This window comes from Lycorma delicatula, chromosome 7 (assembly GCF_047948215.1).
Source record: "Lycorma delicatula isolate Av1 chromosome 7, ASM4794821v1, whole genome shotgun sequence".
In the NCBI taxonomy this organism is placed as follows: Eukaryota; Metazoa; Arthropoda; class Insecta; order Hemiptera; family Fulgoridae; genus Lycorma; species Lycorma delicatula.
The window spans coordinates 127,808,241-127,822,532 of NC_134461.1; the positions used below are offsets into that span (position 1 = coordinate 127,808,241).

At 30.3% G+C, this 14,292-nt stretch overlaps 1 protein-coding gene across 2 annotated transcripts in view; it reads right to left on the reverse strand.

Annotated features, from left to right (window-relative positions):
* tos (Exonuclease tos) overlaps nucleotides 1-11,025 on the reverse strand; it is a 43,708-nt gene extending 32,683 nt beyond the window's left edge. The window contains exons 1-4 of one of the 2 annotated variants that reach the window (XM_075371538.1): nucleotides 10,939-11,025; nucleotides 8,581-8,811; nucleotides 4,710-4,829; nucleotides 363-624 (exon numbers count right to left, since the gene is read on the reverse strand). In XM_075371538.1, the coding sequence (XP_075227653.1) occupies nucleotides 363-624; nucleotides 4,710-4,829; nucleotides 8,581-8,741 (543 nt within the window). In that variant the 5' untranslated portion in view covers nucleotides 8,742-8,811; nucleotides 10,939-11,025. The remainder of the gene's footprint in view (nucleotides 1-362; nucleotides 625-4,709; nucleotides 4,830-8,580; nucleotides 8,812-10,938) is intronic. The other variant, XM_075371540.1, reaches the window with a different exon arrangement.
* Nucleotides 11,026-14,292: the final 3,267 nt, after the last annotated feature.

The window sequence follows — 14,292 nt, forward strand, 5'->3', positions numbered from 1 at the left end:
GTGGTGCACAACTAGATGTTACAACAGTCCTAAATCCAAAATTTCAACATCCTACAGCTAATCGTTTTTGAGTTATGAGATACATACATATGTATGTATGTACAGACATCATACTGAAACTGGTCAAAATGGATTCAGGGATGGTCAAAATGGATATTTCCATTGAAATCTGAAAATCGAAATTTTTCACCATCACAATACTTCATTTACTTCATACAAGTAAAAATGCAAGAATAAATCCAGCTTATCTTAACACAAGAAATGTAAGTTTTTGTCATTTTAAATCATATTTGTTACATTAAGAAATAAGTAAGAAATTATTTATTTTAAGTAGTATAATAACACAAGCAAGCGTTACTTACCTTCTTGCAACCAAACAAAACAAGATCTGAATCTTCAGTAATTACTAAGTGAGCGATACCTGTCAAATTAAGATAAGCAAGTTGTGCGTCGGCTTCAAAAGGAGCAGTAATACAGTCCACATTATGTTCTCTACATGCATGCATCAATTCTACAGCCATATTATGCGTAATATCTACACATCTGCGAATGTAAACTTTTGCTTGATCTGGTTTATCCATTCTTAATAATTCTGCTGCTCGTCTACGATTTATTTCCCGATTCCTATCAAAAAAAAAAATTCGAGAATATAGGTAATCATTACTGAAATGCCTAATTACAAAAAAAAAACTGGGGGACAATCTCACAAAAATAGTATTAAATAATCTTTTAATTTTTTTAGACATAAAATCATGTCATAAATAAAATAATAATATTATTATTATTAATAAATAAAAATAAAAAAATGTTGAATACAAATTTATCAAACTGCACTACGCTCATACAGTATAAAAAGGTAAATTGATATATTAAATTTTATCTACTTTTTCACTGCTTTCTTCTAATGTTACATAAACAATTAATTACTCAGTTCACTACAATTATTTACAATACATAAAATGTAAAATATAAAAAGTTTAAAAACAAATAGAATTTTAAAAACATGACTAAGAAAACTATTATAAAATGTGTATAAATATTTTTAATATTGTTAATATTTTAACCATACATGTTATGTCTATTGCAAATTACCTTAAAAAATAATAGTGCACCATAAAAGCATTCAAAAGAAAACGCAGCAAAAAATGATTGAGATGAAATACATTAAACCACATTCTGCTACTAGGATGTAATTTAATGAAATATGTAATAATTTTGAAGACTATGATACTTTCTTTTTCAAAATATTTATGAACCATACAAAATATTACACAATTTTCATAATCTTATTTCCACTTTCAATTTAATATCATACAACTTTGACATCTAGAAGCGCTGGTGCAAACCACTTAGTTACTGTTTGCAGAAGCCTCTGTAAATGGTTACTACATGACATGGTACTAAAACAGTTTAGAGACTAATAGTCTCTAAACTGTTTTAGTAATTGTTTGAATTTTCTGATACTTTTGTTCATATATAAATAGATCCAATATAGCAAGATTTTACTACTGAATTAGTTTTTTTTTGATTGAATATTGTTGTGATCAAGAAAACTGAAGTTTTTTTCATATGCATTTTTAAAAATGGATCGATTTTTACTAAACAGCAATAAGTGTTATGAGAGTGAAAATGAAGAGATATTGTCAACCAATGGCAAGAATGTGAAGAATCGTAAAAATCATAAATATGATGACAGCTGTTTGGATTTTGGTTTTACATTGATAGAAATTCAATGACAAAGAAAGGAGTTCTCTGTTTAAAGATTTTGGCACCGCAGTGCATGTTATCAAGTAAGCTGAAATACCATTTACAAATCACTCATCCCAGCATAGTTAGTAAATCTTGTAACTACTTTAACAGGAATCTAAGAATTAAAGCAACAAAAAGTTCGTTTTTATAAACATGCATCAGTACCAAAAATGCTTTGCTACTATCTTACAAGGTAGCAAAAGAATTGCAAAAGTACCACACAATTGCAGGACTTATTCTACCAACTGCTGTAGATAAGGTGAACATTATCATCAACAAGTTACTTTCAAAAATGCATTTATCTAATAACACCATCGGCCACAAAATGCAACTGATAGTGGAGAACCTCAATGATTAGTAAATAGAAAAATTAAAAGAGAAGGAATTTGGTTTGCAACTGGAAATAGTAACAATGATGCACACCTGATTTCCTATATACAATCGGTACTTACGTATTAACGCCACCGCAGCTACAGCTTTATTTAAAAACAAAGTAGTCAATCGGGTTTCGGTGGAAAATGGGCCGATATAGAGTTTAACATAAATAAATAAATATTTATTTTATAAATATAATTTAACCAAACTTAACCTACGCTCGCTTCCCTTGACTAATTAACACCGTAATTTTTTGAGTATTTATTTAGTAACAATTACAATTATTTATTATTTAAATAATCAAATTGCAATAATTACTGAATTTATTAAATAAATACTCAAAAAATTACGGTGTTAATTAGTCAAGGTTAGCGAGCGAAGCAAGCATAGGTTAAATTATATTTATAAAATAAATAAATATAAATAACCATTTATATTCTGTTTTGAATCTGTTTCGGCCCATTTTCCATCGAAATCTGATTGACTACTTTGTTTTTAAATAAAGCTGTAGCTGCGGTGGTGTTAATACGTAAGTACCGTACAATCTACAGATAATAATAAAATTGCAGAGGAACTACTCTTCTGTAACAGTATCACTGCTAGTGCGAAGGCTCATGACTTATTTGAGAACCTTGATATGTTTATATCTGAAAACAGTTTGGAAAGGACTGTGCATTGGTGTCTGGACTGATGGTCCTTATTCTATGTCTGGCTGTTTTGGAGGATCGCAGGCTTTTATTCAAAGTATAGCCCCTGAAACAATGTGGACCCACTGTGTATTCACAGGAAAGCACACACATTGAAATAACTGAACCAGGTCTTAGAATAAAAAGTGAATGTAAAAAGTTTATAAAAACTCAGCCACCGACGGCAAGATTTTTCAAAAAACTATGTTAGGATATGGGATCCAAACATCTTTGTTACATTACAGCACTTTATGATAGCTTTCTTGTGGTAATATATTGTCTCATACATTTGAATTGTACGAGACAGTTCAAACAGGAATAAAAAATAATAATATTGATAAATTTGCATGGTTCAAGATCCATTTAATGTCACTGCTCTATCTGAATTTACTACAGAAGAAGAAGAAAATTTGAGTAAGTTGTCTTGCGACAATATATTGAAAACAAAATTTAGCACAATTAGAATTAACTTGTTTTTGGATGTCAGTAACAGATGAAAATCCTTTACAAAATCCAAAAGCTCAGAGAATTTTAATTCTATCTGTGACTTCTTATTCGTGCAAAACTGGGTTTTCGACAGTTATTGTGATAAAACCTAAGTGTTGCATGAAAATCAGTGTGATGACTGTTAAAGTTTAATTCCACGATTTGAGAAAATGTGTGGTGATCAACAGGCTTATCCATCCCACTAATTATTATAATTAGTTTAATCTATTCAATTATATTTTTTGTGATCTGAAATGTGTTTATTTTTATGTAACCCTTGCAAAAGATTATTGGCCGTTTCACAAAATGTATTTGTTAGAATTTGACATACAGCACCTTGGGAAAATCTGGATTCAGCAAGTGTGCCAAGATTTGAAAATGTTTGGCAACTACTGCTCTAAAAAAAAAAGATGACTTTCTCCTCTTAAAATACAATTCATAATACCAGAAAGAAAAAAATTAACTTTTCAATTTACATGTCAATACAAATCATAAATTTGAAATTAAATTACAGCTCATTTTAGATTTAGAGAAAATCTTTTGGACCTCTATGAAGTTCCTTCTTCTTTAGCCATATTTTTGATAGTGGTCTATCCAGTCCATTACATGTGATGTACGATATTCTAAATATAAGTAACACTGGAAATACTAATTCTATAGCTGTTTAAAAATAATGTGCAGCATGAAATTACAAAGTAAAAAATGGTGTTTAATTAGTTTAATAAATTATTCTTGTTGGCAGTAATCTGTATACATATTTTATACTATATTAATATTCTGAAGGTGAATCTCTTTATCAGACTAAATACAGAGACACATGTATAATAAAAATATACGTATACATAAAATGTTGCACAAAGCAACAGATTCTGCCACTTTGTACTTTAATTCTCCTACTACTAATATTCCAAAAAAGTTGACCTACATCCTCTCATTCTCTACCAATTGCCATTGTTAGGGAAGTAGAGAAAGCCTCCTACTTCAACGTGTCTAAAATAACATGCAGTGACTGAATTTTAACAATGGAAAAAGTGAATACCAGTGACATTCATCTTCATCTAAGCTGAAGTTGATGATGAAGTTGTTGATCGAAACAATGCGAGTAGGTGGGCGATAAAATCTCATGCATCAGATGCTGGTAAAACAAACATTGAGGATGAACCTTGCAGTGGCAGACCAGTTCTGCGACTGATTAGAAACACCAAAAGGAGGTGAATGAATTGAATCAAAATGATAGTCGCATCACAGAACACATCAAGGTAATGTGTTATTGTGTGATGCGACTATCTAATATAAATTTAATCCTTAATTAACTATACATATACCATAGTTCTTTCTTTCTACATATACCAAGAATTACAACAATAAATTCAGAAAAAATGACAACATGAAACAATTCATAAAACATCTTACTTTCTTCTTTTCTCCTCAGTTTCAGCTTTTGCTGGCAAATGACGTCCATCAAATACAAGTATAGGTTTGATATTATGTGATAGAAGCATTGTAATGAATTTCATACAATAATAAACATACCTAAAAAATACAATTGTAATAATCATTCAATGTATCAAGTAAATTATATATAAAAAAAAAGAAAAATCATCAGCCTAATATTTGTAAGTAGTATGTATAGTAGAAAATCTACTTATAATAACTTTCATAATAGACCAGAAAAAATTGCCTAGCCATAGATAAACATTTAAAACAGATATTTAACTAAACAACCTCATCACTGTGATATCTAGTAGTTTTAACTAACAATTTTTAAAAATGTTACAAGCTAAAAAAAGCAATAAGCTAACTTCATGGTCCCCACATTCCATGGTGGACAAAACAGTTGTATTAATGGAGGAGAGCTGTTTCTCCCTGTGGGGCTAGTCCAAGAACTTTATATCCTTTTCAAGTTTTGCACAACTCAAAAAAAAGAAAAATCTAATTTAACACATTAAATAAAATATCCGACAAAAATATTACTAAAATAATAAATTTGGATGACCTGGAATCTTCCCAACATGGGAGTATAGCTCCCAATTTCTAAACAAAACAAAATACAACTCCATATTTTTCAGAACAGTAAAATATTTTTAATTTAAGTTTATAAAGTTTCAAATCAGGAAATAAAGCCAAAATTTATTACTTATTGTTTGAATTAAAACAAAGTAGTCCTGAGACAATAACATTAAAATCTAATATACGATTACTATACCTTAAATCCATTACAAAACTTAGTAGAAGAGAGATTTTTGATAAGTCTGCAAAGTCAAGATATGATGCTTGTAGTATGTTGTTAAGGTCATTCATAGTTTTCCATATTTCTGCTCGAAATACACACTAAGTTTCAGTTAGACATATTCATATTTAGTTGTTAGTACTCATTTCAATTGATCAAGCATTGAGATTAGTAAAATACATCTGAAAGAGGATTATGTGAGGTGGTCAAACATTAACTTTTGAAACGTAGAACTGTATAGTAAACTTAAACCAAGCCAAATAAATAATATGGTCAGTCTGCTTCATTGATTAGAATAGTTTACAAGTGGTTTGTAAAAAAATAAACACTGAACATTCTAGATGACCTCTCTCTTTTTTTCTGTTTAGCCTCTGGTAACTACCGCTTAGATAATACTTCTTCAGAGTATGAATGAGGATGATATGTATGAGTGTAAATGATCTAGTGTTCATCCATTCTGTGTCCTTCTAGTGAGTATCCATGATCTAGTATTCAAATCCGTGTAAAAATAACTGGCTTTACAAGGACTTGAACGCTGGAACTCTCGGCTTCCAAATCAGCTGATTTGGGAAGACGCGTTCACCACTAGACCAACCCGGTGGGTTATTCTAGATGACCTGTCGAGGTGTACCTGCAGATGATATTGAAAAAAATCCATGATATGGTGATGAAGGATACAAGAATGAAAGTGCACAAGAGGGGCTAATACAATAGGCATTTCAAATGAAGGGGTGCATCATATTTTACAATAATATTTGCATGAAAACGGACCAAAATATGAGTGCCATATTTGCTCACAATCAATCAAAAATATTAATATTAACCAAGGAACACTTAAAACAGTGAGCTGCAGTCAGGGAACTTGCTCCAAAATGAAAACCAGCAGGAAAGGCGACTGATTATCATTGACTTTTGGGATGTTTGTGGTATAAAAATTTTCATTCACTTTCTGAGAAGGATAAAATAATAACTCAGCAGAAAAAACAAACGCATTTGATAAAAAAAGATTCTTTTGAACTGTTTAAACTGTGGTACAAAATCCTTCCACATTGCCTCTACTTGCCAGACTTGGAGCTTTCAGATTATTATCCACTTCCAAATATGAAGAAGTGGCTTGCTGGAAGGAGATTTATAAGAAATGATAAAGTTATTGCCAAAACATCTGCTTATTTTGATAAATTTGATAATATACTACAAGGAGATTGTGTTGAGAAATAAAAAACATTTTTACCAAAAAAAATCTTCTTTATTATTGCATGGACTTATCAAGCATCCCTTGTAAGCTTGACCAGGTAATGTTTATTATAAATAAAAGTAATATTAATAATATATGAATATATTAATAAAAATGTAATGTCTTTCATGACTGTATATGTTAAGTCTACATTTCATAGGCAGTCAGTATAATTTACAACAGGGACCCAAGTCTCCAAATAGTTCCATAGGGATGGCTATCCTCAACCAAACCAAATAAAAATGAAACAGTACCTGATATCTTTAAAAATCAAGAATGTGAATTAATTTAGCTGGGCTATAATGCAAAAGTAAACAGAAATTAAAACACCATCAAAGTTAAATTTAAATAATCATCCAACTTAATCATCAATAAAACATAGTGACATCAGTTATAAAACCCAAATTAGATATAAAACCAGTGAATAATTTCAAAGAAACATTTAACAATATATCTCTAACCTGAAACCGGATTAAATGTTTTACACAAACATTATGCAGCTATTCTATGACTATGAAATTTATGTTTAATAATAAGAATGACTGTATTGATGATGATCAGTTATAAGAATTAATAACACTTTTTGAGAGTTTCTCACTCCTTCAAACTAGGTTCTCCTTGATTCAATAAGAGACAAATGATTGAATAAGTGCTTACTTTTCATATTTATAAGTGCTAAAATTAATTTTTGTCTTACCACTGATGCCCTTTTGTATGTAACCATATTATCATAATTTTAATAATTCTCATATACAATAGTGTAACAAATGCTAAGGATTCAAACCCTCACTTAATGTATGAAGGGAAATATTACCACTCTGCTAAGGAGATTGTATTTTGATCAGAAGATTAATAAACTACACTATACAGTCCAATAAATCATATTAGCAGATACATGGTTAAAATAGCTGTTCCAGGAACATTAAATCAAATTATAGGATAAAACATAACTGCTGCCAGAACAGATAAAAACATTTAAAAGAATTTAAAGCAGTATTTCTGCTTAACCTACTAGTAAAAAATAAATTTTTACTCGGATTAGTACACTACAATATATTATATAGATCATTTGTGAAATTGATGGAGGATATACCATCAATAAAAATGGAAGTATAATGAATCCAGGGAAATCATGATAAATTCTTGATCAGAGCAGCAACACAAAATCTGGTTAATTATAAAATAAAAAAATTATGTGATTTAAGTCTATATTAGTTATTTAAAATATCAAAACATGAATTACTATTATGGTAAATACATGAAACTATTAAATATAAAAAATAATTTACAATTCAGGAGGCATTAATAAAAATTATTTGATCACGTATTTATAAACACATTGAATAGGGTGGACACTGGAACAGAATTCATTGTACAACTGAAAAATTCAGGGTTTCTTTTAATTAGTATTATATAAAAATTCACATATAAAATAATATTCTTGCTGTGAAATAAAACCTTTTAAATAAATTGGTGGGAAAAATTTTATTTAACAGTTAATTTATTAAAAATGGCAAAAAAAGCATAAGGCCGGGATCCATACGCCGTATTGTGCTGAGTATCCGTAAGTATTGTGCTGAGTTATATAAAAACAAACCACATGTATAGAAAAAATATTCCACCTTGTAAAAATAGTACAGTTAAGGACTTAACGACATAACCTACAAGTTGTAGTAAGCAAAGAGTAATCCTGTCGTCTAACCCCGTAATTCAGTTAACATATATATCATAAATTGTAGTATATTTATAAGTGAATTAACAGTGTTAATACTAATATATATTGACAAAGATTAACTGTAAGCTATTTCATGTATACTTACGCATCGCATTTTTCTCCTCTTGCGAGTTTTTCAGCACACGAAAAAGCACCTTTATGTAGCCAGCAATAAGCATCAACTGCCACTGTAGTTCCAGAAAATTCTGAAATATTTATTGGACGAGATGCTTTTTCCAAAAACGGTATTAACCCTTGAATCCCCATACTCACTAGCAGTAAACATAACACTCCAGAAACTACCGCCAAACAATGCAGATGCCAACAAGTGCGCCAACTGTTACCGCAAAAAACAAAATACCCTCAATGTAAAGAATAATGTAGAAGACGAAAGATATGACATGAACACCAGCCTTGTCCTAAAATGTCATTAGCCTTTAGTCCTAACTGATGGAAGTCAGTTTCAAAAGAGTTCGCGTCTTACAGCTATATTTGTGTTACTCGATAATTTCTGAAACTAAATTGTAAAATTCTCTAACTTCTATTGTGTTATTCGATGGCTGATAACCAGAGAAACGTATCTGCAAAAATCTTTTTCTTTTTTACATTCCTGACTAGATACCAGTAGTTAAACCGTACAGCTATAACGTATACTATATATGGGGTAAGTATCCCTCTTTTCTTTTTCCCGTTTAGCCTCCGGTAACTACCGTTTAGATAATTCTTCAGAGGATGATATGTATGAGTGTGAATGAAGTGTAGTCTTGTACATTCTCAGTTCGACCATACCTGAGATGTGTGGTTAATTGAAACCCAACCACCAAAAAACACCGGTATCCACGATCTAGTATTCAAATCAGTGGCTTTACTAGGACTTGAACGTTGGAAGTCGAGAGTTCCAAGTCGTTTGATTTGGGAAGACGCGTTCACCACTAGACCAACCCGGTGGGTGGGGTAAGTATCCCAATCGTGATTTGAATACTAGATCGTGGATACTGGTTTTCTTTGGCGATAGGGGTTCAATTAACCATACATCTCAGGAGTGGTCGAACTGAGGCTGTACAAGACTACATATCATTCTGTGATGTAATATAAACGGTAATTCCTGATGCTAACAGGAAAAAAGAAGTATACCAATCGGGCCTTTCACCCGGAGGTCCCGGGTTCGAATCCCGGTCAGGCATGGCATTTTCACACACGCTACAAATCATTCACCTCATCCTCTGAAGCAATACTTAACGGCGGATCCGAAGGTTAAAAAAAAAAACCCAATTTTACCATTGAAATATTCTGTTAGAATGTATGTCGGCATTTTCATCAAATAAAATCTATTAAAATAAGATTCGAATAAAATCTGACCTGATTTCTGTACGAGGATACGCAACACTAATGCCGTTTAATTTTAGTCAAGAGGGCAGGGAGATCCCTACCTTATGGATCCTGTATCTCAGAATTTTACTATGAGGACTAAGTAATTTTTTCAAATAATTTAATGCCTCTTAAGTAGCTAAATAATTTTTATCATTTTGAACTCTTGTGTTAATTAGATGATTCAATTACATTACTATATCACTTTAGTTTTGTATAATTTCATCTACAGATAGATCATTGAACTATTTTTTTCCCTATCAAGTATCGGTTTGATGGATATATTTAAACTTAATTAACCTATTTTTATGAAAGTTTGTACGACTTCTGAATATGAATAATTGATGCCATCTAGTTTTAACCAGAATTGTTTCTTTACTTTCAAATTTTACTCAAGAGTAGATAATTTTTTTACGTTCCTCTTAAATAGAACCTATCAGTACTATACGTTTCATTGTTTTCTAAAAAAATTGTGTCATCACCTGGGTAAAAAAAAAAAAAAATTCTTTTTTGGATGTTAAAATAAGGTTAAAACTAGGATAATGACAGTAATAGTTTTAAAACTAAAGTAATTTTAAAAAAAACCATAAACATTAGAATAAAACAGTAATATAACAAAAAATTACAATGAAATTGTAAACCATATAATAAGTCTCACAGATATCATTTCTTCTGCTCAAAAAACAAAAATTTGTATAATATAAATAAAACTGTTTTTTAACAAAATGATATCGATATAAAAAAAAATACATGTAAAATATATATAATAGACAATAGATACACAATAATAGTTAATAAACAATATTTAAGTGTTCCATATAATAATGTAAACATTTGTTATACAACTCTGACCGGCCCGATTTCATTTATTAAACAACAAATAATCATAAGAATTGTATTATTTCTGTAAATGTGATATGTATTACATATAAATGAATTCGAGCCAATAAGAGTTTTCTAACAATTATTTGCTTATTATATGGAATGCTTAAACATTGTTTATTATCTATTACATATATTTAACAAGTATTTTTTTAAACAAAATTCTAAATTAATAACAGATTTTCATAATAGAAATATAGTAGTAGCGTCTTACCTTTTTTGATATCGGTATTATTTTGTTAAAACCAGTTTTTATTTATATTATAGAAATTTTTTTTGTTTTTGGAACGGAAGAAATATCTGCGAGACTGTTACCATACGGTTTACAATTTTATTGGATATCACTGCGTTTTGTTAGATTGTTCAAATTTATTGCCTTTCTAGAATAAACAAAAATAAATGTTTTTGTTGAGTCACATCATTCACTTTATACCATATTTTTCCTTTTTTAATAAAACTAGTATCTACCTTCACAAATCAAATATCCGTGATGCAATATTGCACTTATTACTTTGTAAGTGTAACCCTAGATTTCTAACTTATCCGTGGGCACATATTTTATATTATTATTAACTGAACATTTTTTTATTTCTCCGTCAATTAGTCCTAATTGTAGAAAAAAAATTTTACAATCAAATTTATATTTGTTTTATGTAACAAATCTTTGTTGCCACATTTGCAACACTTTCCTATTGTTTGTGTTTTATTACCAGCTATAATCTTTTGTAAACAAATACATTATTTTTTAAATGAAATGATGGTAATTAAAAAAATAATTTTATTTTCTGTACTTTCATTCACATAGAGCATTTACTATTAAAACAAGCTGTAGTATATTTTCTTTTAAATTTTATTATTTTAAGTACATTATCAAGTTTTTGTATGCTACATAGTACTATCAATACTGCTACATAGCAGTGTGATTTGTATACCCACTTTTTTGAGGAAAAAGTGACATATTCGAGTCCTGCGGTTCATCAAATGGAAGAAAAAAAGTTGTTTAACAAAATTCTAGATATTTTTTGAAAGTATTCTTTATTAAAAAACTGAACTGAAATGTTTTCATGGACTTATTTTTTTTCCATTTTCATTTCACTTTTACGTTAGGTCATGTTTAGAACTCTAAACATAATTTGTTGACTTCAGTGTGCTGTCCAGATCTGCGGACAGTTACCGGCGAAGTTCTAATGAACTTCTTGATTTGTAACATGAATAACAAAATAAAGTCAAAATTTATGGTTGGTTATCATTAAACCTTATGAAGTATATTTATTCTTAAAAGTAACAATACCCAATCTAGTATATTCTTATCATTTCCTAGAATGCGATGAATGTCTCTTGATAATTTGAATTTGCGATGCAAGGTCACAATAATGTATGCAGTCCACAAGGATGTGGCGTGTTTTTTGTTGACATCAGGTATCGATGAGTAGCTCTGGTAGATCCTAATCATATTCGGCACAGGATCAATTCCTCTTGGGGAATTTTTCTGTATGAAAAGCCCCATGGTAATACCATATCTCTGATGCGTCGCAGTTTATTCACTGTAGCAAGGTGGCTGGATGTCACCTTGCCACCTTCTTCGAAGAGTATGTTTATTGGAATTAATAAAATCGGTAGTAGTAACTCAAGTGGTGGGAGAGTTGGCTACATGCATTTTTAGCACATGTTCATTACCCACGATTTCCACATGGCTAGGGATCCAGCAGAAATTCACAGATTCAACTCTGCAATTGTATTATGAATTTCAGTGATGATAGGATGTCTAGAACACAAATATTCTAAAGCTTGTAGTGCAGTATATGAATCGCTTGCTACAGATAAGGATACGGTGGTATTTTGAATGATATTCAAAGCCATATTGATGGCATATAGTTCAGCATTGGACACTTGTAATGCCAGGTTGCCCAAATACATAGGTTCTGCCAATTATAATAAAAGCGTATCCAACAGTGTCGTTCTGTATATATTACTGCGTCTGGATTTGTCTTGGATAGAAAGTGGTAAAAATGAGAGGAAGTTGTTAATTTTTTATTATATATGGTGAGGTTATAATTAAAATTTATGGGACCGAGTCTCCACGGAGGATATGTACAGGAATAAGTTGGGACAATAGAAGATATGTCAAAATTTAAAAGATACATTAAATGCTGGGTACGAACAGCCATATTGCATAGGTATTAACATGGATGGTTCTCATATCATTGAAAATGAGTTTGCAAGAACTGCTTGCTTTAAGGAACTAGGTGATGATTTGGTTGTCCTTTAAGGTGGGCAGGGTAAAATGCCACTTACTGACACAGTAAGAGTCTTGTGACCTATGCATTTTGACATTTTTAATAGACTCAGCAAAATATCTGGCTTGCCAAAAACCCTCTAACAACAAACTTACCAGGGATCTGTATCTATTTTGTGTAGTTAGATTTTATGAACGCACTATATATTGAAAATTAGTCATTTTATTTATTTATTTATTAACAATTAATTCTCTTTAATAAACAGCCAGTGCATAAATATCATGCATTGAAATTCTTGGGACAGTATTTTTTTGGAGATGACACTTTCATTTTTTTTTAAATACATGCCTGAACTTAACAGTGTTGAAATATGTTCTAGACAGGTGCTATTTTCATATGCCCACGTCATACAAATTATATTATTATATCAAGTTAAAAATCTTGCATATAAAAATGGGAGTGTAAGAGCATAAATTAGTTGAATATTAAATACAATAATATATTTGCTTTTCCAAGAAAAAACAGAATTCATTAAAAGTTGTTAGACTAATTATTTACTTTACATTTACGGAATGGACTTCTTTTAATCAGTAGTATTTTCTTATAATAATAATAATTTATGCTTTTTTTCAGCAGTACACAGCACACACTAAGTTCAATTCCAAATAATAATGGAAATACGTATTTTAAAATAATATCATATGAATTATTTATTTAGAGGTCAACAACATTATATAGTAATGTAATTTTGTACTTCTGCGTAGAAAATCAATTATATGCACACAATGTCTTTTACCACTGAGTCATGTTGATATAATACACTAGTTTTCAATTCAATTAAATTTATTCAGGTACTCAAATGTAACATGATACACTCCTATAAAAGAGGGAATCAGTTTTGCAAAGAGTTAGGCCCTATGCACAAACCTGGTTATAAAATTTACAAAACATACAAGAACTTTAAAAAAAAAACATATATATGAGCTACTATGCAGCAGAAACACTCCTCCACTTGAATGAACAATCCAACAGACAGACTCCAGAAAATTGAAAGAAACTGCATCAACAGAAAGTACCAGAAAGATGGGCAATGGTGGATCGTGTACAAAGAGTTAGAACCCATCATTGAAACCATGCATAAGAGACTAGGATTATTTGGACATATAATGAGGATGCAAGATTCAAGACTTCTGAAACAGCTAGTACAGTACAATACTGACTTGAAAAACACCAAGACAGGATGCAGATGGATAAGATAAATAAGAAAGGATTAATGGCTTTAAACCAGAAGACACCATAGATAGGATAAAATTAAACAAGAAAATGAAGAA